The sequence below is a fragment of the Podarcis raffonei genome, chromosome 2 (genome assembly GCF_027172205.1).
Source record: "Podarcis raffonei isolate rPodRaf1 chromosome 2, rPodRaf1.pri, whole genome shotgun sequence".
Taxonomy (NCBI): Eukaryota; Metazoa; Chordata; class Lepidosauria; order Squamata; family Lacertidae; genus Podarcis; species Podarcis raffonei.
Window position 1 is genome coordinate 125167146 of NC_070603.1, and position 27590 is coordinate 125194735.

At 42.9% G+C, this 27590-nt stretch overlaps 1 protein-coding gene across 1 annotated transcript; it reads right to left on the reverse strand.

Moving 5' to 3' along the window:
- Positions 1-1687: 1687 nt before the first annotated feature.
- On the reverse strand, positions 1688-27391 carry LOC128408876 (uncharacterized). The gene is made up of 12 exons (XM_053378892.1): positions 26299-27391; positions 25227-26030; positions 24710-24937; positions 16665-16791; positions 15739-16354; positions 10757-11048; positions 9275-10057; positions 7760-7867; positions 6754-6948; positions 4596-4826; positions 3969-4095; positions 1688-2586 (listed from the first exon to the last, which is right to left on the reverse strand). Exons 1-12 carry the CDS (start codon positions 26578-26580, stop codon positions 1688-1690), a joined length of 4692 nt encoding a protein of 1563 aa, XP_053234867.1. The 5' UTR covers positions 26581-27391.
- Positions 27392-27590: the final 199 nt, after the last annotated feature.

Genomic DNA, 27590 nt, shown 5'->3' on the forward strand with positions numbered 1-27590 from the left:
CTATGAGAGGTTTCCGGTCTTCAACAAATCTTAACAATGGCTTTTCTCTTATTGAATGTGTCAATTTTGCCATCTCAGCTAAATCCGTTAGCTTTAACAGCCATTATTCCAAAGTTGGAACGCGGGTGGCGCTGTGGGTAAAACCTCAGTGCCTAGGACTTGCTGATCGTAAGGTCGGTGGTTCGAATCCCCGCGGTGGGGTGAGCTTCTGTCGTTCGGTCCCAGCTCCTGCCCACCTAGCAGTTCGAAAGCACCCCTAAGTGCAAGTAGATAAATAGGTACCGCTTTATAGCGGGAAGGTAAACGGCGTTTCCGTGTGTGGCACTGGTGCTGGTTCGCCAGTTGCAGCTTCATCACGCTGGCCACGTGACCCGGAAGTGTCTTCGGACGGCGCCGGCTCACGGCCTCTTGAGCGAGATGAGCACGCAACCCTAGAGTCGGTCACGACTGGCCCGTACCTTTACCTTTATTCCAATGTTGGTAATGATGTGTCCTTGCATCTTTGCACATATAAAAGTCTTGCAGCTGTGAGCATATAGTGTAACAAAGAGGAGCACACTTTCTAGATACGCCCCCAACTGGAAAGAGAAATGGGACCACTTTAGACTCAGCTACTCTCCCTGATGCTGCTGTTGGACTTTGCTGCCTGTCCGGCACATTTCCTCTGCGCAAAACTTCTTCCAGGCAGCTTTCCGTGTGAGAAGAAGGAAAAAGTCCACACACTGTTCTTTCTAACAGCGTTTTATTTACATCAGCAGGCAAAAGAACGAACGATTCCACCCGAACTTGGACACATGCTGTGTGTCTCTCTCGCTCCCAGCAAAAAGTCAAAATACTTTCACAGAGACAAAGAAAACTGCAGCTTCCGTTGGAAGCCCCTCCCCAGCTGTAGGACATTCAGGAGGTTTAACCCTATACACTCCACAGCTGCACTGAATACCCAGGTGGGCACAGCTGGCTTACACCAACTCCAGTCCGCTCACTCATCCACTCAGGTCTCTGTGATATAGATACAATCAGCCTCCTCATCCACAATCAAACCATAAAAGCAACAACAAAACCCCACACAAATTAAAATCAGTTAATCCTTAAACAAGATCCCAATCCAAAATTCTGTTTAGCAGCCTCAGTTTTTGTAGCTAGTCAGGACCCGTCCCTCCTCAGGCCATGTGGAAAAAGGCCTGTAAGGCAGGGAGCAGGTCTTCTGGGACTCAAAGCTGTGAGATAGTTGAGGAAAAGAAAGGGCATCATTTTTGTGACCATAAGATGTATATAATTTCTCATTTAAAAATTGAATTTATTTGTGATCCCATCAGATTTTGTTATCCTCATTGGTCATTAATTGTTGGATCAAATTATCATATTGGGTTAATAAAATAAAATAAAATCTAGCTGCTAAGGCCTGTAAGGCAGGGAGCAGGTCTTCCAGGACTCAGAGCCATGAGACAGTTGAGGAATAGAAAGGGCAGAGTGACTAAAGTGAGAAGGCAGTGATGCTGAAAGGTAAAATATCGACTGAGCAAAGTGAATGAGGTGTCATACTGAGAGGAAAATGGCAGTTTTAAACAACTGAACTCCTGAACTCCCTAGAGAAACACAAAAATTCAGCATCACCTGTTGAAAATGATTAACAATGCTTTTAATACAGACCAAAGTAAAGATGGATAATCTCTCTCACTCTCTCTGTTTAGTTTTTTGCTGTCAGGTACTCCTTCGTGTTGAGTTCGGGCTTCAGTATAATAATGTAGCACTTGGGCATGAAGATGCAGCCCAGAAGCCCAGCACTGGAAGCCAAGATAGAGAAGACCTGCACGGCTACCATGTATTTTCCCTTGGTACTCAGGTAGGTGGGCACAAAGGACACCCAAACACTGCAGAAGACCAGCATGCTGAAGGTGATCAGCTTGGCTTCATTGAAGGCCCCAGGAAGCTTCCTGGCTAGGAAAGCCACCGTGAGGCAGATGGCCGCCAGGAAGCCCATGTAGCCGAGGGCAGCGTAAAACATGGCCACAGACCCTTCATTGCATTGCAAGATTATCACTCCAGGTAAGGAACTCATGTCAGAGTTTGGGAATGGAGGAGAAAGTCCCAGCCAGGTGGTGCAGATGACAACTTGGACAGTGGAACAGGAAATGACAATGGAGTTGGCCAGACTTTTCCCCAGCCATTTCCTCAGCCTGTTCCCTGGCTTGGTGGCCAAGAAGGCCAGAACCACAGTGATGGTTTTTGCCAACACAGAAGAGATGGCAGATGAGAAGACAATGCTGAAGACCATTTGTCGGAGAAGACAGGTGACTTTCCTTGGCCGGCCGATGAAGAGGAAAGAGGACAAAAAGCAGAGCAGGAGGGAGAAGAGGAGGATGTAGGAGAGGTCTCTGTTGTTGGCCTTGACTAGGGGAGTTTCATTATATTTCATGAATATTCCCAAAATGCAGCCTGTGGTTGAAGATAAGAGTAGGGCAAAGGAAGCCAGGAGGATCCCCAAATATTCTTCATAGGACAAGAAGTTGATTGCTTTGGGGACACATTGATCACGGTTCTTGTTTGGATGCTGATCTTCTGGACATTTGATGCATTCATTGGCATCTGCACAGAGTAAAAGAGACATCAATATCCTAACATTAGTCATACACCTAGAGCAGTCTGGATGCTGTTACAATTGTGCAAAATTATTGGCATATGGGAGAGATCAAGAAAGAACACTGTGTTCACTGGTAGAGAAGTTTCAATCCATGGATTCATCCCCCCAAAAAAGGAAAAACAAAATAGAAATGCATTCATAAGAGTTGTGGAAGAGTAATCTAAGATTTACTGCTTGTTATACTTTAAAATAAAATTATACGAAGATGATTTATATATAGTATATATCAAAAGGACAAAAAAGCTGGCCAAAGTATGTGTTGGAAGTGCAAAATGTGGCGGACTTGCAAAAAGGCTAAGGGTACTGGGGAAAGATATATGAGATTTTAAAAATGTTTCAGCTGATGGGGAGGAGCTGATGATTCCCTATAAACCTGAAGCTTTGTTAAAGGAATTATTCCAAAAAAACCTGGTTAACTTATTTATGCACTCAATGATGGCAGCATGAAGAATATTGTATGCCCAAAGGAAGATTGGCTTTTGAAAAAGATGGAGTATTTGGAACTGGCAAGAATGACAGAAAAGATCAGAGACCAAAATGACAAAAAAAAAACCCTTTAAGACTGGAAACATTTTATTGATTATTTAAAGAACTGCTTTAGCAAGATGAAAATGCAAGGATGACATGCAATATGAGCAACAGTGTGAATTACTATGACCTATAGGTTAACAAATATGGATGTATTGAATAGTATAGGTGAAATATCCAGCATTTAAGGGTAAATATGGAACCATGGAGAAGGAGGATGGGAAGGCAACAGATAAAGTAACTTACAGTTTATGTTAAAATAGGTAAAGATTTCTTTTCTGTGGAAAAATTAATAAATAATCTTTTTAAACAAAAAGTTTTCTCTGTGAAATGTTTCCTAGTTGCTTCTATTGAGAGCAGGCAGGGAATGGCGAAGCAATTTTTGTCAGTTGTGTCAGTGGGGCTTCAAAGGTACAATTGAAGCAAGGCAGACGGTCTTCTGCCCTTTATCTGATGGGTGGTGCATGCATGTATTGCTTAAGGAGGCGGGAACAGTTTCCATCTAGTGGAAACTGCTTCCTCCTGTTGTTGCGCTTTGATCCTCCGAAAACCAAGCAAAAGGACAGCCTTCCGGCTGGAGGAATGGCAGACTGAAATATCCACTGCTGGTGCTCCTGCAAGCCAAGATAATTAAGCAGTGGCGAGAGGTGATCAGTATATAAATGAGAAACCAGAGAGGCATTCCGTTCATGAGGCATTCCGTTCATGGTGTTCCATCACAAACACGATTGTTCAGGCTGGCTCAGATATTTATCCCATCCTCTCATTGAAGGCCCTTTCCACTGATGTTGTGTCCTACCTTCCTGAGTGGAGATGGTCCTCGCTATGCAGGGAGCACAGTCATAGCAGCATGGGGGCTTCCCTTCCTGAATCTGCTTGGCATATCCTGGGTGGCAGCTCTCTGTGCATCTTGCATGAGGCGTGGTCTGGAAATGAAGACAAGGAGCATTGAGGATAAAGCATTAGGAAATGGATTGTTGAGTTTGGGAAGGATCCAGGAAAAGGCATCTTTACTTCCAATTGTGATTCTTTTTTCTTTTTTGCAGAGCAGCATGGCCATGAAAACTCATTAGTGTATCTGCTTCTTTCCTTTAACATGAATGCCTCCTTATTCTATACATACAGATGATCGAGGCAGCATGAAAGATACAAAGAACAAGAGCCTAACTACATGATCTTTGAAGAAGCAATCATAAAACACTCCCACAAAATGCAGCTCTAAAACAAGTCCTGATAAAGCTGCCATCACATCTGCTACTGGTTTATGCAGTTGTGCTTAAATATGAGTGGGGTCCATTAAGCTCAATGAGACTTAGCTCCAGGAAGTGTCTAGGATTGCAATGAAAGCCTCATATGTACTGTTCAACTAGCTATTAGAGTGTAGCAGAAATCACATATATTTAAACGTTAAATAAATTTATCCTACCTTCTTAAACACCGTGGGCCATACAGTTCCTTCCGAGTTAATGGTGAACTTTATATTTGAGGACTTCTGTCTCTCTATGCTCCCAATCTTCACACTAGCATGAGAATTATTCGGAAACAGCACCCAATTTACAATATCAAAGTCAATGGCCAGAGCCCCATTCTCATCCAAATACTGTCCATCAGCTGAAGTATCAGAAGACAGATTGACTCCTTTCAAGAATGAATGAAGCTAGAACAGAGGAAACCCCAGCTCTGAGATAATGTGAAACCACTTTGGATAATTCATCCTTGCTGCGTCTGCACCCTAATCTCTTTTGAATAAGGGCCAATACATCTTTTGTCTGGACTCCTAGGGACTATGATGCACACTAAAGTCCCCTCATTTGGCTTCAACATTTTGTCAATGACCAATCAGCATTATTGCATATATTGGAAAAGACAGGTAACGGTTTCAGGAAATTTTGTGAAAAAATTGTCAGTATGGATTTATTAAAAGTGGAACACAACGTTGTTCAAGGGATGGATTCCAATTTTTACTACAGGGTCTCTTTTTCTAAAGGAAACTATGAAAATGTCAATCCAGTTGCATTAGGGCGCTGGTAGTCGTAGATTATACGGAAGTTTGGAGGTAGAAAAAAAATTGGTTGGCTATTCCTTCCATTTGTCATAGGGCTCCCTCAGAGCAAAGCAGTTTTGGAGCTCCGTGGATGAATTTGTAACACAAAAGTTTGTAAATGTATTGATGTCTAATGATAATCCAGAATGGTAGTGTTTGAATCTCTGAATTTAATTCCCTCATGTTTTCTGAGTTAGGTCTATTTTTAGACTGCTTATTAAATTTTGTAAAACAACCAGCCCCATATTCATTTTACATCCAGATTCTGCTGAGTGGAGCTATGAGAGCCATCTTCCAATATCTGAAGTGCTGTCACATGGAAGATGGAGCAAACTTGGTTTCTCCTGCTCAGGAGGGTAGGACTCGAACCAATGGCTTCAAGTTACAAGAAAGGGGATTCTGGCTAAACATTTGGAAAAACTTTCTGATGGTAAGAGCTATTTGAAAATGGAATGGACTCCATCAGACAGTGGTGGAATCACCTTCCTTGGAGGTTTTTTTTTTAATAATATTTATTGAAGTTTGACAAATACAAAAAAACAACAACAACAAGCAATAAAAAAGAAAAAAAGAAAAATACAATAAGCAAGAAAAAGACAAAAACATTTTAAGACATTTTAAAAACAAAAACATTTCAGAAAAAAGAAAAAGAGAAAAAAGAGAAAAAAGAAAAAAGAGGAAAAGAAAAAACCCCCTATTTTCTTAACCTTAACTTTCATTTACTTGTTTCCTTGACTTCCTCACACCTCCCTTTTTGTATTCTAGTTCTATTAGTTATTTCAGCAAATTCTTTCCATCTTTCTCAACTTTTATTGAATAATTTATCTTAACAGTCTACCTTATTTAGTTAACTCAGCAGATCCTTACCATCTTTCACCATATTTTGTTATTCAATTTACCTTAATATATTTAACCTTATCTTACCATAGATACCTTAACATTTAAAACTTAATGCTTATTTACATAACTCCTTATATCATTTCTACTAAAGCCAAATAATTTCATTCCAACATTTTCCCTAGCATTCATTAATTTTACACTAATTCCCAAAATAGAAATTGCCCTTTATAAACATTCATCCAATTTTCATCCAACGTCCCTTCTTCCTGGTTTCGGGTTAAGTCAGTCCTTACTGTCCATACCATCTAGTCCATCAACCTGGTAGTCTTACGTCCGAGGCTCTTAAGTCTCTTCCATGCCCCTTCTGCAAATCTTCTTCTTCTTCTTTGTATTTGCACTTTCCCTTGTCTTCTGCTGGTCTCTTCCTTAATTTCTTTCCTTTCTCATTGAGGAGTAGGTCTCTGGGGGGTTCCAACACAAAATTATCTCCACCTCCCCTCATCAGACCATCCCACTCCCCCCAGCCCCACTCCCCACAACCATCAACATAGTCCAAAAAATATTTTACAACATGTTTCAAAGTCCCTCCAGTGTCAAGGGCCTCCTCAGCTCCCAACTCCCCCTGGCGTACTCCTGATTCAGTCTTCGAAAGCAATGGTTTGTACTCCTGCAGGGCCTCAGATCCCTCTATTTGAATTACTTGGATTAAATCTTCTTCCATTGTCGTCTGCTCTTGCACTTGTCTAGTCAAAGTAGGTTCCTGAAAAGAGCCCTGGGTGATTTCTGTATCAGTGTTCCCTGTTAGATCCCCCTTACAGACCACAGCAGTCACCAAGTCCCTCTTCTCATGCATCATATCCACCATTTCATTCATTATGTCAATCTTCTTATGCATCTGCTCCAACAGAACACTTGTCCTGCAGAGGGCACTCACCAGTACTTCCTCCCAACACATTTTTGTTGAAGGCCAGAGGACTTTCCCACGATCTTAATCTGACAGCTGTAAAGTCCCTCAGTGGACTGGCACAACAATATAACAAGCTCCCTCTAGAGACGACAGATTCTATTTGTATCCATTTTTTTGTAGCAAATCCAGCCAAGAGAAGTTACTTTCATTTTTCAAATATTCAAGTGCTTTCAAATACTTTGTTTCTCTAAGATGCAAAAGGCAACATTGGATTCAATTCGTTTCTCTTCTTTTACTATCTGTCATAAAATTCCATTCAGGGTCAACGAACGTCTCAAGCAATTTCTGTCTCTGACACCCCGTTCCCAGGTCAGAGACGGTGAAAAACGTATCTTTCTTTACACCCTCTCCAAGCTTAAACAGTCAAAATTCACCCCCCCCCTGCTCTCACTTCCAGGGAAGTTTTAATAGTTATAAATGACAGGAATATCGAACTTTATAAATGGCTTTCCAGGCTATTAGCTTGAAAGGTTTTTGCTTCAGTCTGTTTACAAGAAGCGGAAGGCGGACTTCCTGTTTTAGACCTTCCCGCTTCGATGCCAAATTAAGGTATTTTTTTAATCCAATTTTCCGTTTCTACTCACGGGTACTTATTTTAAAGTCCAATTGTCCACAGGAAAAAGTCAGCGCTCTCTGGCAACGGCTATGCGGCTTCACTCCACAAAAGTAGCAATTGATCCAAAACACCGCGCTGCTCACCCCACGTCGCTACGAAGTCCCAAAGAAGGAGTTTCCTTACGAGTAGGGGAGGCACTCCTGGTGTCAGCTGGATCCCAAGTCCCCAGGCTTCATCCGCCTGGGGTTTTTGAAGGGTCTCCACCTTCACCGCGGCGGCAAGACCCAGTTTCTGCGGAGCGGGTTCCTCTCGGTCAGAGGAACTCCGCCATTGCCGATGGCGCTAACCTGGAAGTCCCTCCTTCCTTGGAGGTTTTAAGGCAGCGGTTGGATGGCCATCTGTCATGGATGCTTTAGTTGGATCCCTGCATTGAAGAAGGTTGGACTAGATGATGTCTGGGGTCCCTTCCAATTCTATGATTCTGTTACTCTATTATTCTATGTTTTGACCTTTCAAAACTGCATTTGATGACTTTTTTGAATTCCCAAGAAATGTAGTGTACAAAGCTGCTAATAATTATTATTCTTCATATTATTTATGTTAAAAATTACCTTACTTTTTCATGTGTAAGACTAGGTTTTTTTAACCAAAAAATTAGGTATCAACGTTGGGCTCGTCTTAAACACGGGTAGTGCTGAGGGGTGTTTTCTTAATTAGGAGTCCCCCAAAATAGTGGGCGTCTTATACATGGGGGTGTCTTATAGAAGGAAAAATATGTTAGTTGCTTTATCTTGCCCTGGGTACGCAAAGTGACTTACCAACAAACCCCCAATCTCTGTTTAAGGCCTTATAACTGGAAACCAACACTTTGAATTGGGCCCAGAAACCAATTGGCAGCCAATCCGGTTGGACCATTGCTCCAACCATCTAGCCCTGGTGAGTAACCTGTCTGCTGAATCTGACACCAGCTGAAGTTTCTGCACTGTCTTCAGAGGCAGCCCTGTGTATAACACATGGTTGTAATCTAAGTAATCTGAAATAGGTAGATAACTGCAGACTCAGACCAATGGTCCAAACAGCTCTACGATGCTCTCTATGTTGTGACGCCTGCCAATTTGTGGCTGGTACTTTTGTATGCTGGAATGTCACACTGGTTTTGTGGCTCTGATGCATGAGAGGGCCATTTCTGTTGTTTGCTCCCCATGGTTCCAGTTTCTCCTTGCCTTATGAGTCTCTGGGAGGCAGGACTCTGGTAGGTTTCTGCCAGCAGGTGAAAACAATGTTATTGGATTATTTAAACATATCATCTGTTCATTGCATTTCAATGTATTCCTGGAAACTGCCCTCAAGTATGGTGAAGGGTGGCTTATACATTTTCAGAAATTTGTAGAAATAAATGAATAAAATACACTGCCACAATGCTTGATTCTGATGGCGGGATAATGGGCAGAAAAGCACAATGGGCTCAGTAGAGCATCTGCTTTGAATGCAAAAGGCCACAGATTGAATCTCCAGTTGGGCTGGGAAATATTCCCTTTCAGAAACTCTGGAGAACCACAGGCAGACAGCCAACGTGGAAAATACTAAGCTAGATAGATCAATGGTCTGCTTTGATGTAAGGCAGATTCCTATGTTCCTATCAGGATCATTCCAGAGGTGTGTTAATGAATCACAATCTTCAAAAATGAGAGGCCATACCTGCCATGGCTGTAGACTTTGAGGTTCCATCTCGTCTCCTCCACCCACCATCAACCTCCGCTTTGATCTGGATGAATAGGCTGCATTCAAGGCCTGAGCCACGACTTGGACAATGTAGTAAGTGATATAACTGTCTTGGGAGTGGATCCCATCAATCATCTCCTGCCTTGGCATCTTCAGGTGCTCCTTCTCCCTGCATTTTTCCCAACTCCTCACAGACAAGGGTTGCTCTGAATATGAACATGTAAATGCTTTCTGCCAAGAAACAGTAGGTATTGGTTCATAGTGGCCAATTCTCCTGCTTTTTTTGGTCTTTATTACAAAGGACAAAGAACCATGGGCATGCCGGAAAGCTTCCGTCTCATATGACATGATTGTGTCCTGAAGACCAGTGGTGATCCAAACTTTCCCCCCAGTTTGTGTCCTTTCAAAGAAAGATTGTACCTCTACGATGACAAAAAATCCATACTGAGATTCTGCATAGTAAACAAATACATTGACTTGTCTCCACATGGCAGGTGGTTCATGAGGAAACCACAAGGAAGTTTTCCGTTGTACTCTTTCAGTGAAGGCAGCACAAATTTCCCTATTGCTCATCTTAGGCATCAAAGTGCTCAAGAACTTTTCTCCATTGCCGTTGTCTGAAGCAAAGAGGCCCACCCATGTCCATCTGAAGTGCAGGAGGAGTTGGACCACCCCATCGTACAGAGCTTCTTCATTTGGGGCCATCCAGTTGACAAAAGGGGACTGTTTTTTATCATGAAGAACAAAGCCAGAACTGAGCTGGTGAGAGCAGGGAAAGAGAGACTGATGCTTTGCTTTTCAGGATAAAGATTGGATACTTCTATGTGAAAGAAGATGACAAATTTAATTATCATCCTCTAACTTATTTGAAATGAAACATTTTATTTCTGTTTAAGCTATGTACATACCACTTAACTGCAATAGTTTGTAAGCAGTTAAGAAAGAGTCAATGGGGGGGGGGAACCAAGGATCCAGTTCTCATCCTGGCCAATCAGATGCGTGTGAGAAACACCAAGCAGGAGCTGAAAACAATAGCAATCTCTGCTCCTGTGTTTTCCAGAAACTGTGGTGACAGGAGCATGGTCATCATGGCCAGTAGCCAAAGATAGCCCTCTCCTCCTCCATGAATTTGTCCAATCCCCCTTTAAAGCCCTCCAAGTTTGTGTCCATTGCTGCTACCTGTGGACAACAAGCTCCATCGTTTAATTATGAGTATATATGTAAAATTGGGATTTCTTTCTTGCCCCCCATCTGCAACACTTCACACTCATTTACACTTGCCTTTCTCTGAATTTGGAGCATTTCCCACAATTTATTTATTAAAATATTTCTATATGCTTTCTCCTTCATGAAAAGCACTGTTTCAAAGTGGTGTACATTATAAAGTAAGGAATAAAACCAGTTACATTATCCTCAGCAGAAGATGTCAGGTGTGCCTGACTTGAAGCCCATTCTTACCTGTGGGATTTTGTAGATGCCCAACATGCCTGCAATGTGCATGGAGATGTCGGATTCACCCCGTTCAAGAACAGCCAGTAACGTTTTCTGCCTTCCACAGGTATAGTTTGGGATATTGATTCTCCCACCAGCAAGCAGATCTGTCAGGGCATCCGAAGTCATTCTTCCATCAAAATTGGTCTCGTAGATGCTGTAGCCCAGGGTTATGTTGGCTAAGAGCCTGGGGTTTTTATTGACATCGTGAATGGCAAGCAAGAAGGTAAGAATTTGCAATCCCCTGCTATCTGTCTCACTGCATAAAGAATGGTGTCACATTGTCACGTTCGATTCAGTGAAATTGATAGTCACATTATTATTATTATTATCAATCAAAGCAAACGAGAAAGGAGCCCAGCAAGTAGGGCACAGTGGGGCAGTGTCTGCACTATCCTTGCAAGAGAGGAGAATGGAGAAAAACACAAATCTGGCCCTATGTGGTGACCTACTTGGTTGTCCTAACAGGTCTGGTGGTTGTGTGCCCTGTGACCTCACAGTTCCCTAGGGTGATGAATAACCAGTCAAGACAGCAGCATATAGTTTTTGGGTTCAGATAGGCCACAATTTTATTGGTTACAGATGTGAATGGTTTGGCATCGGTGTTGGGTGAAGTCAATTATTCCAGCCGAGCACATCTGCTGAGAGTGCATCTGGGGGTAAACCACATCTTGGGGGCGGGGGCTACATCAAATAGAGGCATTGCTATTCTTCTAGAAAAAGAGGTGCCAGAACTCACCATGAACACCTCCCTTGTTTTCTTATAATGGCAAAGGCACCCACCTGAGAGATGCCAGAACTGAGTTCCAGTGACTTCTGGCTGCAAAAAAAGCCCTGAATAGGAGTATCCACCCCAGGGGTCCCCCTTGAAAGAGTGCTATGACCTAGACGCTGCCTGGGTGTCGGACAGAAGCCACTCCTTTTGGATCCCTTCAAAGTGAAACCCTTAACCAAGGAGGGGCAAACAGGGGCTACAACCTCCCCTCCAGAGCCACAGGCAGCATTGCACTTGCCTAAGCATAGAACGCTGTATATTGTACGACAAGGCTGTATATTGTCTCCCTGCTTATTTAACTTATATGCAGAATTCATCACGCGAAAGGCTGGGCTGGATGAATCCCAAGCCGGAATTAAGATTGCTGGAAGAAATATCAACAACCTCAGATATGCAGATGACACAACCTTGATGGCAGAAAGTGAGGAGGAATTAAAGAACCTTTTAATGAGGGTGAAAGAGGAGAGTGCAAAATATGGTCTGAAGCTCAACATCAAAAAAACGAAGATCATGGCCACTGGTCCCATCACCTCCTGGCAAATAGAAGGGGAAGAAATGGAGGCAGTGAAAGATTTTACTTTCTTGGGCTCCATGATCACTGCAGATGGTGACAGCAGCCACGAAATTAAAAGACGCCTGCTTCTTGGGAGAAAAGCAATGACAAACCTAGACAGCATCTTAAAAAGCAGAGGCATCACCTTGCCAACAAAGGTCCGTATAGTTAAAGCCATGGTTTTCCCAGTAGTGATGTATGGAAGTGAGAGCTGGACCATAAAGAAGGCTGATCGCCGAAGAATGGATGCTTTTGAATTATGATGCTGGAGGAGACCCTTGAGTCCCATGGACTGCAAGAAGATCAAACCTATCCATTCTTAAGGAAATCTGCCCTGAGTGTTCACTGGAAGGACAGATCGTGAAGCTGAGGCTCCAGTACTTTGGCCACCTCATGAGAAGAGAAGACTCCCTGGAATGTTGGGAAAGATGGAGGGCACAAGGAGAAGGGGATGACAGAGGACAAGATGGTTGGACAGTGTTCTCGAAGCTACCAGCATGAGTTTGACCAAACTGCGGGAAGCAGTGGAAGACAGGAGCGCCTGGCGTGCTCTGGTCCATGGAGTCACGAAGAGTCGGACACGACTGAACGACTAAACAACAACAACAAATAGGGTAAGATAGAATGTCAAGGATAGATAGGTTGGGGAAGTCCACAAACAATTAGATAGGAGAGGATGGATGGATGAAAACAAGTGTATCCAAATGTAACCAAAAATGCATAAATAAGTAAAACAATAAAGGAAGCAGAAACACATCAGTATATTACTCACGCATCAACCCAGATAAACGGGCTCTTGTCAAATGTAAAGGGAAATTGATCTCCAACGAATCTTGAAGATATGACTCCACTAAGGAGATGGCCTCCTGGCCTGTAAAAATTCACAGCATAATTTGTATCCCTGAGCAGGTTCAGTGGGCATTTTGCCTTATGCTCCATCCCACAGGTTACAAGAGGGAGCAACAGGAGCAGTGTTATCATTCTGAATGTGCCTGCTACACTTCCCTTCCAACTGTTTCTCTTAACTCCATAACCAGCTAATCAGAAGAAACCTAAACTCTTGCTGGACAGAGGTTGCTGGGACTTGTCCAGCGAACCAAAGAGGAAGGGCCATAGCTCAGTGGTAGAGCATATCTTTTCCAGGCAGAAGGTGCCAGGTTCAACCTCTGCTACCTGCTCCAGGTAGGACTGAGGATGTCCTCTACCTGGAGAGCTTACAGTCAGTAGATAGTACTAAGCTAGAAGGCGGCTTCCTATGAACTGATTAAACTTCACATGGACTTATCTCCTGCACCCTTTCACCTGGCCTAGAGCTTGACTGCAAGGACTCTATGGCACAAAATATATTTTATATATCAAACTTCTCAGACATGGTGGAGTAAATAAACTCCTCCTGCTCTTGATTGTGATGTTTGTATTATTATTCCCAAAGGCAGCATTTGAAGGGTGTGCAAAGGGGATAAGAATAGATCACTGTGGTTCTAATAATTGTAAGGGGAAGAAAGGTCTCCTCTGGGAGCAGGTGCAGAGCAGGAGAAAAACATGTTGACTCAAGAGACTGACACGGTTCAAGGAGGGAGAAAGTTGAGTTTGGCTGAACATGATTAACATGAGAAGAGCCCTGAAGCTGAATCAGGTGAAGGGACCATAAAGTCCAGCATCTTCTTCTCAAAATGGACAATCAGTTGCCCCAAAGGGAAGGCCCTAAGGAAGGGGTCAGTGCAGCAGCCCTTTTCCTACAAGTGATGCCCAACAATTGGAACTCAGAGTCTTCCTGCCTCAAACAGTGGAGGGAGGACATATCCATAAGGACTCGTTTCTGTTCATATCCTTAGCCACCTCCATGACTTGACCTAAGCCTCTATTTTTATTTGAAATAAAATTCCCATACCACTTCATTGTAGACAGAGGTTTACAAATTTAAATAGTTAAATAAAAAAAAGTTAAGCTAAAGATGGATAAATGGCTAGCAAAGGGAAAGCTGGGTTTGGCCTATCCTTAAGCATTTTTAGACTAGGAGTCACCAACATGATCCCCTTCAGATTTTGTTTAGGATTGAAGTGTATTAACTTGATCCATGTCATAGATCCCCTGCGTAGTCCTATATAATCCAATACAGGCTATAAAAAGCCCCATTCCAAACAATCAAAGGCTTTCTCTGCCTCAAAAAAATAACATGCCATATAGTTGTTTCACTTTATTGGTAACATGAATGAAATGCAGCACCTTACATATGTTTCAAGAGAGTTTATGTCCCATAATAAATCCAGTTTGATCTGCTATATATTTATCTATTACTATATTTAATCTACTTGCTAGAATTGTGAAACAAAGCCCTGATTCAGCAATGCTGTAAGACAGTACGGCTGGACATTATCTTTTTAAATATGTGATCACTATTCTAGCCATTTGCCATGTTTTAGGAAAAACAGTTCTTAGCATAATTTTATTTAATGTCACTTTCAAAGATTACTCTAATTCATTCAATAATTTTTCATATTACTTGGCTGTGAAACTATCCAGTCTGGGGGCTTCATTGCATTTTAACACATTAACCATTCTGCAGAGTTTAGGGAGCGTTATAGGAGATTGGAGCTTATCAGAACCAGATTGGGTTAGACATTGTATTTTTATTATTTTTAGATATAAAAAGGCTTCAATGGCATCTTTTTTGTGACAATCAGATGTATATGATTTCTTATTTTAAAAAAATAATTGATTTGTGATCCCATCAGATCTTGTTATCCTCTTTGGTCTTTAATTGTTGAAAGTATGTAAGTGTGTGATTGTGTAAAAATGTGCTAACAATTTGCCAGCTTTGTTCCCTTTTTCAAATAAACACTGTCTTACAACCTTAGCTTTTTCTATCTTTCTGAGCAAATATTAAGAGATTACTTTCTAAGTAGCTCTGATTTTCTATAATTATTTTAAGAGCAGCTAGTTTAAGGTTTTTAACAAATTCTAGTTTTTCAATTTCAACCTCATCATTCAGTGCTTTCTCCCTTGGTGTGTGTGTCACCCCCCCAAAAAATATGAAGCTTTTGAATTATTTGACCTCTCATTATTGCCTTTGAAGTCTCCCATATGGTATGTTTATCAGCTCTACAGAATTATTAATATTCTCTTAATATAGATGCCAGGTCCTGTGTGACATTTTCATTTTGTAATATAAAATTATCAATATGCCAGCAATTGTTGTTGTGGTTGTCCATGGCTTGTCCTTTCTATAATAATCAGAGCAACCTCAGCATCACCTACTGAAAAGGATTGACAATACCTTGAAGACATACAAATGGAAGGACAAATGACTTCACACAGAGACTCTATATATATTTAGTTTAGTCTTTTCCTGTCAGGTGCTCCTTCCTGTTCAGATCAGGTCTTAGTATAATAATGTAGCACTTAGGGATGAAGATGCAGCCCAGAAGCCCAGCACTGGAAGCCAAGATAGAGAAGACCTGCACGGCTACCATGTATTTCCCTTTGGTGCTCAGGTAGGTGGGCACAAAGGACACCCAAACACTGCAGAAGACCAGCATGCTGAAGGTGATCAGCTTGGCTTCATTGAAGGCCCCAGGCAGATTCCTGGCTAGGAAAGCCACTGTAAAGCAGGTGGCAGACAAGAAGCCCATGTAGCTGAGGGCAATGTAAAACATGGGCACAGACCCTTCGGTGCACTTCAGGATGATCTCTCCAGGCTGGGAGCTCATGTCCGAGTCTGGGAACGGGGGTGAGATGCCCAACCAAATGGTACAAATGAGAACTTGGACAGTGGAACAGGAAATGACAATGGAGTTGGCCAGACTCTTCCCCAACCATTTCCTCAGCCTGTTCCCTGGCTTGGTGGCCAAGAAGGCCAACACCACAGTGATGGTTTTTGCCAACACAGAAGAGATGGCAGATGAGAAGATGATGCTGAAGACCATTTGTTGGAGAAGGCAGGTTGTTTTCCTTGGCTTACCAATGAAGAGGAAGCAGGACAAAAAGGAGAGGAGGATGGAGATGAGGAGGATGTAAGAAAGGTCCCTGTTGTTGGCTTTGACTATGGGAGTTTCACTGTATTTCACAAATATTCCCAAAATAAAGCCTGTGGCTGAGGATAAGAGTAGGGTAAAGGTAGCCAGGATGATCCCCAAATACCCTTCATAGGCCAGGAAGGTGATGATCTTGGGAACACATTGATCATGGTCCTGGTTTGGATGTTCCTCTTCCAGACATTTGGTGCACTGGCCTGCATCTGAGGAATAGAAAATTGAAACTGTCCAGAGGTGCATCTGGAGTCTTCATTGTACATCTTTCTCGGCATACTGGGGACACATCTCTTAACCTTGGGTTTTGACAGGTAAAGGATTTCATTTTGTGGGAGGTGATTTAAAAAAAGGTAAAGCAAGAACCCTATACAGCGACCCAGAGTGGCTGGGGCAACCCAGTTAGATGGGAGACATATAATAAACTGATGGTGGTGATGATGAAATACCTCTCAGTCCCTCCCAGAGTCTGTCTCTGAATGAATCTCTGCCCTCTGCCCTTGATAAGGAGTCACCCACCTTTTCGAGTGGAGATTGTCCCTTCTGCACATGGGGAACAAGCATAGCAGCAAACTGGCTTTCCTTCTTCAACCGCCTTGGCATATCCAGGGTGACAGCTTTCAGTACACCTGGAGTGAGGCACAGCCTAATTGGGAGTGACACAGGACTTCCGGTAAGATGGCGACGGAGATAGCAGCATAGTCAGGTTCGCCTGCCTTCAATTAAGATTTTAAGTAGGTTTTTTAGCCTTCCTGGACTCTAATTTTACAGTTTTAATTATTTATTGGCTGCCTTATCACCTCACCACTGCCCCTGTTTTTCCTAGTTAACGTTTTATTGTTTTATTGGCTTGTTGCTGTGCTACTGACCAAGCTGGCCTCCCCCATCAACAAATGCCTAAAGGAGCGGCTCCTGTGATTGATTGCCTGCTTTGATTCCTGACTAAAAACTTGGACTAACATAGGGAGCGGCGGCCTCACGCTGCTCTCTGGTGTTGCGGACGGCTACGGCTTAATGTTGCTCATTTCGGATGCCCTTGCCGTGCTTTTTGGAGCTTTTTGGAGCTAGTGGTTTTGCTGCCTGTTGGGCTTTGGCTGACGCCGACTTTGACTCCAGCCTGAGTGATTTATTACTTCCTTATCTTATTGGCATTTGGCTGCTGGAGGCTTGCCTACCACAACGAAACATCTTTCCAAGTGCAACTATAATAGAGGAGAGAGGAAGAGAGAGGAAGGGAGGAAGAGAGAGTACTGAGCCTTACTTACACTTCGGAACTCCACGCAGCTGGCGGGGCACAGCGGGGGCAGTAAATTAATGTTAACATCACTGGAGGGCTTTCAACGCCGTCGGGAAGTATCACTACATAGTCTCTTCGGCAAGTAAGATGGCGGTTCAAGCCAGATAGGATTTCATCGCCCTCCTCCCCTCAACGTTTCATCTGCCACGGTCGTTGTAAGTAATGCCACTGTAAATTTATTTCATCTATCCCCCTCTATCTCTGACCGCTAGATCGTGAACTGTTGGAAAGTCTGGCACGCAGTGGACCACAGCCACTTCTAATTAATTAACTAGACGTGGAGCTTCTGGGGGAGAGCGTTATTTAACGAGAGGAGTGCTAATTCCAGCTTGTCTAACTGGGACTAAGCGGTGCTATTTTCACATCCACATTTCCCACATAGCTCCATATACTCTACAGAGATGGTGCTCACCAGACAGAAATGTAAAGTTTTGGGGATCTCCCCAATGCAGAGGGTTGAATCACCACCAGTAACCTCGCAGACGAAAATTTGGCGTTATTTTAAGCCTAAAACAAAAACGCCCATATGCTCCGAGTCCCCACTTCTCCACGATTGGTCTATTGACCGAACATGGTATGGGAAGGAACCTGATATTGGTGAGGAGAGAGAGGGGATCAGTCTGGCAACGGAGATGGCTCAGATAGTCTCCCAATCTAGTGCCATCAACACTCTCGTAGAACAGGGAAGATTCTGGAGCAGATCATTAAGCAAACAGTCTGTGAGCACCTGGAAAGGAATGCTGTGATCACCAATAGTCAGCATGGATTTCTGAAAAATAAGTCATGTCAGACTAACCTGATCTCGTTTTTTGACAGAATTACAAGCCTGGTAGATGAAGGGAACGCAGTGGATGTAGCCTACCTTGATTTCAGCAAGGCATTTGACAAGGTGCCCCATGATATTCTTGTAAAGAAGCTGGTAAAATGCGGTCTTGACTATGCTACCACTCAGTGGATTTGTAACTGGCTGACTGACCGAACCCAAAGGGTGCTCATCAATGGTTCCTCTTCATCCTGGAGAAGAGTGACTAGTGGGGTGCCACAGGGTTCTGTCTTGGGCCCGGTCTTATTCAACATCTTTATCAACGACTTGGATGATGGACTCAAGGGCATCCTGATCAAATTTGCAGATGACACCAAACTGGGAGGGGTGGCTAACACCCCAGAGGACAGGAACACACTTCAAAACGACCTTGACAGATTAGAGAACTGGGCCAAAACAAACAAGATGAATTTTAACAGGGAGAAATGTAAAGTATTGCACTTGGGCAAAAAAAATGAGAGGCACAAATACAAGATGGGTGACACCTGGCTTGAGAGCACTACATGTGAAAAGGATCTAGGAGTCTTGGTTGACCACAAACTTGACATGAGCCAACAGTGTGACGCGGCAGCTAAAAAAGCCAATGCAATTCTGGGCTGCATCAATAGGAGTATAGCATCTAGATCAAGGGAAGTAATAGTGCCACTGTATTCTGATCTGGTCAGACCTCACCTGGAGTACTGTGTCCAGTTCTGGGCACCACAGTTCAAGAAGGACATTGACAAACTGGAACGTGTCCAGAGGAGGGCAACCAAAATGGTCAAAGGCCTGGAAACGATGCCTTATGAGGAACGGCTAAGGGAGCTGGGCATGTTTAGCCTGGAGAAGAGGAGGTTAAGGGGTGATATGATAGCCATGTTCAAATATATAAAAGGATGTCACATAGAGGAGGGAGAAAGGTTGTTTTCTGCTGCTCCAGAGAAGCGGACACGGAGCAATGGATCCAAACTACAAGAAAGAAGATTCCACCTAAACATTAGGAAGAACTTCCTGACAGTAAGAGCTGTTTGACAGTGGAATTTGCTGCCAAGGAGTGTGGTGGAGTCTCCTTCTTTGGAGGTCTTTAAGCAGAGGCTTGACAACCATATGTCAGGAGTGCTCTGATGGTGTTTCCTGCTTGGCAGGGGACTGGACTCGATGGCCCTTGTGGTCTCTTCCAACTCTATGATTCTATGATTCTATGATTCTATGAGCAAGAACAAAATTTGAAACGTCTGGAACTCACACTAGATGGATCAGTCAATGCAGCCAGCCCCAGCGAAAAGGCTAGGATGGAACCCTCAAGTGCGACGAGAACAGAGGAAAATCCAAGTCAGCTAAAAGGAGCCTGCTGGGACACAGATAGCAATATCTGTATCCTGATTGGGCTTTTCAATGAAATGATGAAAGAATGCCAAATGCACATAAGTAAAGAATTAGGACCAATTAGGAACTTTCTTACGGAATGTGTGGGTTTGCTAGTAAGCCTGACTGAGTTCATCAGGAAGGGAGCAATCTCACACACCCCCACTCCAGCGGCTGAAATTTCAACAGAGCCCAGTAGCTCAGAGAAGGTCCCAAAGAGAGCCACTCCCATGTCTACCAACAGTCGAGTCACACACCCCTCACCTAAAAAGAAGCATCGCCACCAAAGAATACACCCACTTCACATGAAGAAGTCTAAAAACATAAAAGTGGGAAGGCGGACTAAGAGTCATACACGAATTAAGAAATTGAATTTTTCCAAGCTATTCAAGCTCCTGGAGAATCCCACAATAAAGGAATCAAATACAAAGAATACTAAACCCATGACCCCAAAACAGAGCATTATCCAGCAACCTAAAGTGACAAGCGCATCACAATCCCCTAACCCTCAATCAACAAAAGATCGGAACGAACAACTAGATAAAGACCGGCAAACCTCCTCTGCTACTGTGGAGACTATCACCCCCATTCGCAATAAGATAACTCAGAACAATCAAATGCTGATCCTCAACAGAAGCAGATTGGTTATTTGCCCTATGTACAACCGTACAGAATTACATTTACTGGACCAACAAAGAACGTATATATTTAAAAAAATTGACTTAGTACTCAGAGGCCTCCTACTACAAGGTAATGTTATCAATGTAGATTTTCTTCCAAATGAGAATAAGTATAATCTAGTGATGCTGACATTTAAAGATGACTCGACCGCAAAACAAATATTAATTAATAAGGAGAAACTGCAAAGGGTGGGCCTGACAGTGACTCGCCTATTCGAAGTGCCCGGCCCCCCCTCGCAACTCATCAAATTAAATAAGAAAGACATCTATTCAAAGGTGGTGGAAAACAATAAAGCTGAATATCAGAATAACCACCAGTCGCCTCACAAACTGGACACCCCCCACACAACTTCTCCTTTGAAGAAAATACCTTAATTAGTCAATTCTGGACATTCCCACCTTTAATACAAGCTGAAATCCTAGAAAGATTAGAAACGCTAAGAAATAAGCTGGCCGGGAGAGACTTATATAAGGAAACTAAGGTGGATGTCCAAAGAAAGAGCAAGAGCCCTTCCAAAACGATCATCTCACAAGAACCCAATTCAGCGGCTCGTCGACCACGTAACCTTCAGATAAAGGCAGAGATTAATCTACCTGCAATTAAGAAAGTACAACTCACAAAGGAGAACAATGCATCGCCCCCTATAAGGAAAAACATGCCTAAGGAAACCTCACCAGGCTTCTGGTCCAAAATGAGATATTTAGATGAAGCGGAATTAGGCTACAACCAGGTAGAGTACCCCCAGGAGGAGGCCTTGCATAGCAAAGGCCCAGTCTCTACCAATGTGAGCACTCTATATTTACCATCTGACACCATAGAATACCTGGGCAGCTCTCCATGTAAGGATGATAGTCGGCTGCCACGTGGAATGGTAAACTCCAACAGTACCTTGGAAGATAATTGACAAGGAGTGGATCTTGGTAAAGCCAACCTTAGCTTTTTATCATGGAATATCGCAGGATGGCAAAAAAGGCAGCTGATCCATCCTTTGCTAAATTTATCCAAGGCTACGACATAGTATTTTTACAGGAGACATGGCTCACGGGGGACCTAGAAGTTAACGGCTTTTCCTCAATGTCCCTCACAGGATCTCCAAGCACTAAAGGGGGGAGAGTCAAGGGTGGCCTAGGCATTTTAATATCTACAAGGTTGAGGGCGTCCTTAGTAAAGTTAGAGACACTGAAACACCTGGCTATGGCCGTACTAGTGAAAAGCAGATTCTTCACCCTGCTATTGATTAATGTATATCTTCCCCCCCAAAGAGGCAAGCAGCTGAATAAAAACACCTGGCATGGGCTGGAAACATACATTGATGGTTTGATGACTCAAACCCCTGCAGCTTCAGTGCTAGTGGCTGGTGATTTTAATGCCAGAATTGGCCAGTCTGACGAAGCACTATATGCACACTTCCACGACTCGCCACCCATCGTGGAAGAAAACCATCTTATACCTACCAGACTCTCAAAAGATAAGGGATGTAATTATGCAGGTCTGTGCCTATTGCGTCTTTCTAACAAGCTGGACCTGGTCATACCAAATGGGCGCAAGAATGGGGAGACTTGTGGGGAATTTACTTTTATATCAAATGCAGGAGCTTCCACTATCGACTATGTTATGGTATCATTTAATCTCTTAAATAGAGCCCTTGAGTGCAAAGTGGAGGAGAGGGTTGATAGTGATCACTTACCGCTCTGCCTCCTCCTGGATGCAAGAAAAGACTTATTTTGCAACGATAAACTTGAAGCCCCCAGGTCCTCCAACATGGAGTTGAGATACTCACGTATTAGATGGTCCGAAAAGCTGAATGCTGAAACATCTGAAAGGCTATACTCGGACATATTCCTCATGAGAAGAGATAATCTCTTAAACTCACCATGTTCTGATTCTAGAATAATCTTGTTCCAGGATCTGATCTCACTTTTGCAACCCTACCTGACCCAAAAAAAGACATCGCGCCAACCTTTATTCCCCAACAAATCCAAACCCTGGTTTGATCAGGAATGTATTGCTACGAAGCGTTCTTTGCTGAATAAGTACAGGAATTACAAATCAACGAACCTACCCTTGCTTCCTGCGGAATGGTTCGAAGCCAAACGTAAATATAAAGATCTGATTAAAAAGAAAAAGCTTCAGGCCCAAAGGGGGGAGTGGCAACGTTTATTAGAGGCCTCTCGAAGGAAAGACTCAGCCACTTTTTGGAAAATAGTCGTGAAAAGTTGGCAAGACTCCCCGATTGAAATTGATTATACTATACCAGTTGGGATTTGGGAGGCTTACTTTCTATCCTTATATACACCAAATCAACATCTGCAGGCCATGCCCCCAGCTCCGAGTGATATTGGCGCCGAATGGCCCCCAGTAGCAACAGAAGAGATCTATAGGCTCATCCAATCCCTTAAACCTGGAAAAGCACGTTTGACTTTTATTACACCTGTTTTGCAAAAGTCCAGGAAAGAATCGGAACACCATAGTTTAAAACTACTGCTAGAGGACAAGAATCCCAAGACTACATTAAATGTAGCTAAATTCTGTGCGTCTGCAATCAATCGCAGGAAGCAAGTGGTATCCCATAGTGACCAAACCCCTAAATGTTAATTACAGGGGGCACGCTAATAATTAATTTTAATTTTTATATTTAAATCCTTGTTATATTCATATTGTCTTTTGTATTTCTGATATTTTTTATGATCTGTGATATTGTGTGTGTTGACGCTGGTCTGTGACCGTATTAATAAATTCATTCATTCAGCCTAATTGGTAATACAAAAAAAATGATGTATAGATGGTATATCACACCAGTACAAATAGCAAAAATGTATAAAACCTGGTCAAACATATGTTGGAAGGTACTTTTTATCATATGTGGTGGGAATGTAGAGAATTTAAAAATTTGGGGAAAATGATATATAATGAATTGAAAAAAAATGTTTAAAATGACATTTGTAAAAAAAAAAAAGAATCATTTTTGTTAGGGATTGTAGGACAAGACCTGCCAAGAAAAATAAAAAACCTTATTTATGTATGCTGCAACAGCGGCAAGAGTCTTGTTAGCACAAGGATGGAAGAATGAGGAAATCCCAACGAAAGAAAAATTGATGAGCTATGCGGAATTGGCCAAGCTGACATATAAACTGCGTGACAAGGACAATTGTAACTTCAAGGAAGAATGGGAACTTTTTACAAATTACTTAAAAAGACAACAAAATGACTTGGACTCCTTGGCAGGTTTTGAATAAACATCCCCAAATTTATTTGTTGAATATGTGGTAGATAAGGCAATGATATGTACAATTTTACAATATGCAGAGGATAATATGTGCAAAGAAACCGGAGAGAGGAGCTGAGGGAAGTCCTGGGGTGAGGGAGGGGATAAAAAAAGGGAGGGAATGTAACTGGATATATTGATTGATAAATTGGTTGTGTGTGTGTGTGTGTGTGTGTGTGTGTGTGTGTGTGTGAAGGTGCAGTGAGGAGAAAGTGTTAGGAGTATACTATATCTGGAATTGGTTCCTAGAGTTTGGAAAAGACCCTGGTACTGAATTCTGCTGAACTCTAAGGCAATCTCCACTGAACCCCAAGGCAATTTTCTTTTGATGCATACTATTTTGGTGTGTTTGTTTGCTTGTTTCTACATTTATTATTCCTCTTTTCTATGTCTTAGGGTCTTGCTAGATTCAACGTGCTGCCTTACTGCAGGGCAGGTATGTGGGTAAACCATATGCAGAGCGAGTCTGATAGAGGTGGAAATTGTCTCTCGTGTCTTGCTACGACGTCCTTTTTATGAGGATATACGCTCAGTCTTTATCACCCCTGTTATGCAGAAAATTCCAAGTGGGTCTGAAACTCAATGCTTAAAATCCCTGATAGAGGATAAGGATCCAGAGATCACGCTAAAGGTGGCCAAATTTTGCCATAAAACTCAGGGAACAAGCTTTGCTATTACAAAGACGAAGGCCTCAGATGCAAACCCTAGGTACTATTTTAGAGACTGACTTAAACCACATTTCTAATAGCTGTCATTCACATTGTTTATCGTTATATTCGATTGTAAATTCAAACTTAATTCTATTGCGTTTTATGTTTGCTTAGTATGGTATGTGAATCTGGTCTGGGACTGTAATAAACTTCATTTCATTTCATATGTCTTAGGGTTCATCTACACTTCCACTTCTCCTGTGTTTTCTTCTGCTTGAACCATTCCTCCTAGGCATGGGTCTGAGAAGATTTTTCTTTGCCCCACCCCTTTCCTTGAGAAAAAGGTGCTGTTTACCACTGAGAATCAGAGCGAAGTCAATCCTCAGAAAACCCAACTGGCGTTTGTTACGATTCAGCAGTAAAATTTGCAATCAAGTCCCATTTGCAGTCTTCAGCAAATTGCTACATCTTAACACGTGCCACATAAAATAAAGTATCCCCTACCTTTTTAAACCATTGGGGCCAGGTAATAGCTTCGGGGTTAATCTTGAACTTTATGTCAGCGGATGTCTCTCTCTCTACACTCCCAACTTTCACTCTGGCACGAGACATGTTGGGAAACATCACCCAGTTCACAATATCATAACTGCCGGGCAGCTCCCCATTCTCGTTCAAATACAGTTCACCCATTGAGGTATTAGAAAACCGGATTGCTCTCAAGAAAGGGTGAAGCTGGAATGACAAGATAAAACATCAGGATATAGAAAGCATATTAGACCTCTCAGCCCTGCTCCCTTTGAGCTCCCATGAAGTTCGGCAAGTGTAAAACTCAGCTAGTGTATATGCCCTGATGAGTGTGAGGTGGGTGGCTACTAGCAGAAACAGCAGCATATCTTTATATACAGTAATAAAGTTAGTGCCCTTCATTTATCCCCACAAGTGCCAATGCTGGAGACACTACTAAGTTAGATTCTACGGTTTGGAAAGTGCATTGCAGTTTGAAAAGAGGGAAAGGAAATACCTGCCATGGCTGCAGCCTTTGATGTCCCAACCTGTCTCCCCCATCTCCCATCAGCATCCGTTTTGATCTTGACGAACGTGCAGCATGTAAAGCGTGCGCCACGGCCTGGACATGGAAGTAAGTGCTGTAGCTGTCTTGGGACAGGGATCTCTCCAGCTCCTCCTGGGGCAGAGTCTCCAGCTTCTCCTTCTCGGTGCATTTTGTCCGTCCTTTCACAGACAAGGCGTGCTTCGAATATGAGAAACGATATGCTTCAGCCCAAAACTGACGAAGAAGATAGGAATATGGTACATAGTAGTCGTGTGTGGTCCTTTTGGGGGTCTTAATTATAAAGGAGAAAGAACCATGGGTGTACCGAAAACTTTTGCCTTGCAATACCACATTGATGTCCTGAAAACCTGTTGTGATCCAAACCCTTGCTCCAACTTGTCCCCCAATCTGTTTTTGTAGTGTGATGATTGTCACCCATCCCATGCGAGTGTTTTCATAGTAAACAAACACACTGACTTGCCTCCATATGGCAAAGGGTACCCCAGATACGAACCCTTCATAGAGAGTGCCTTCTGTTAGTCGTTTTGTGAAGGCAACACAGATGCCACTCTGGATCATCAGAGATGTCAGGGCATTCATGAACCTCTCTCCATTCTCGTTGTCTGGAGCAATGAGGCCAATCCACGTCCATCCAAAATGCAGGAGCAGCTTGACAATCCCCCGGTACTGGGAATCCTCTTTGGGGAGCAACCGGTAGACAAAAGGGAACTGGGATTTGTCATCCATAGCCTGAGCATTGAAGCCGTAACTGATCTAGTGAGGAAAGGAAGAGATTCGTGCTTTGCTTTGGTCTCAGGATAAGAACCAGACATTTATTAACCTGAAATGATTAGTATTAGTCTGAAACATCAAGGGGTGGGATGCCAGGTGCGCAGAGACTGGGTTTGGGAGCCCTGGATCCAATCTGCAGCCTTTTAACTTAGCTTTGGGTGCCCTGCCTTGATTTCCCTGGAGAGAAAGTGGAATTTCATGCCTATGAATTCCTATTCTGCCCCTCCATGCTGCCCCTTCCCCTTCACACCTGTGGTACTTTGTAGATGCTTGACATGATTGAAATGTGTTTGGAAACCACAGAATTGGCCCCTTCAAGAACAGCCAGCAGGTTATCATTCCCTTTTCCACAGGTGTAGTTTGGGATGTTGCTTTCCCCACCCGAAAGCAGGTTTAGCATGGCATCGGACGTTATCATTGCATTGAATAAGCTCTCATAGAGGTTGTAGCCCAGGGTGATGTTGGGTAAGAGCCTGGGGTCCCTGTTGATCTCCTGGATGGTGAACAAGAAGGACAAGATGTGCCAGTACATCCTACCTGAGAAACTGCAATAAATAAATACTTTTTAAAAAATGTGAGACAGCTATTCACCATTCAGCGGCTATACAGTTGTTTTGATTCCCCCCACATAATGGCCTGTATGTCTGCCATGAGGACTGAGAAAAGTCATATCCTTCTTGCAATATGAAAAACCCACTTGCCACTTAACAATAAAAGTAAGGAAATGAACACTCCATCACAGAAGGGAAAGAAACACACAGCCTAAAGGGACTAAGAAACTGAGGATATCCCTGGTAATTAGGAGCATCTAGAGTAAGTTTACCAGACATCCCCATTTCCCAGGGACAGTCCCCGGATTTACACATCAGTCCCCATACAAAATCCATTGATGTTGAAAAGTGTCCCAGATTCATTGAAAAAAATCTGGTGACCTTAATCTAGAGTGCTTTGAGGAAGCACCAAAACCATCAAAACAACTTTACTTATGAATGAAGCCTAGTGGGTTGAAGTTGTTGGTTTGTGGTTGGTTGTTGTTCAAAAAACTGAATAGTTATGTCTCAAATTTTGGAGATTTGACACTGGTATAATGAGGAGGTCCTATGACTTCCTGGCTTGATTTTTTAAAAATAAATTATTATTCATTTTGGCACTTCTGCCAAAAATGTCTCCCAGAGCAGGTTTAAAATGTCACTGTTACGAGGGCTTATCGCCGAAAAATACACAACACAAAAGCAAAAGGTCTCAGGAGGCAGGATGGAAACCTAGGAGGGATTTTTGCATGAGTTGCTTGGCCAGGAAGAAACCTGTGTGTGCGCGCACACACACACACTCAGAGAGAGAGAGAGAGAGAAGTTCTGACATCTGTTTGCCTGTAGGAAATTGCAAGACTTGGGTGCTACCCTCGACATAATGCATCATTTTGCTGAACCGATTTACTTACATCCTTCAACAGGCAACACTTCATCATAGCAGCTAGAACATCTTCCCAGGGATGACAAAGGGAACTAGAAAATAGGACAGGCATCTTGGGAACCTGTGCCC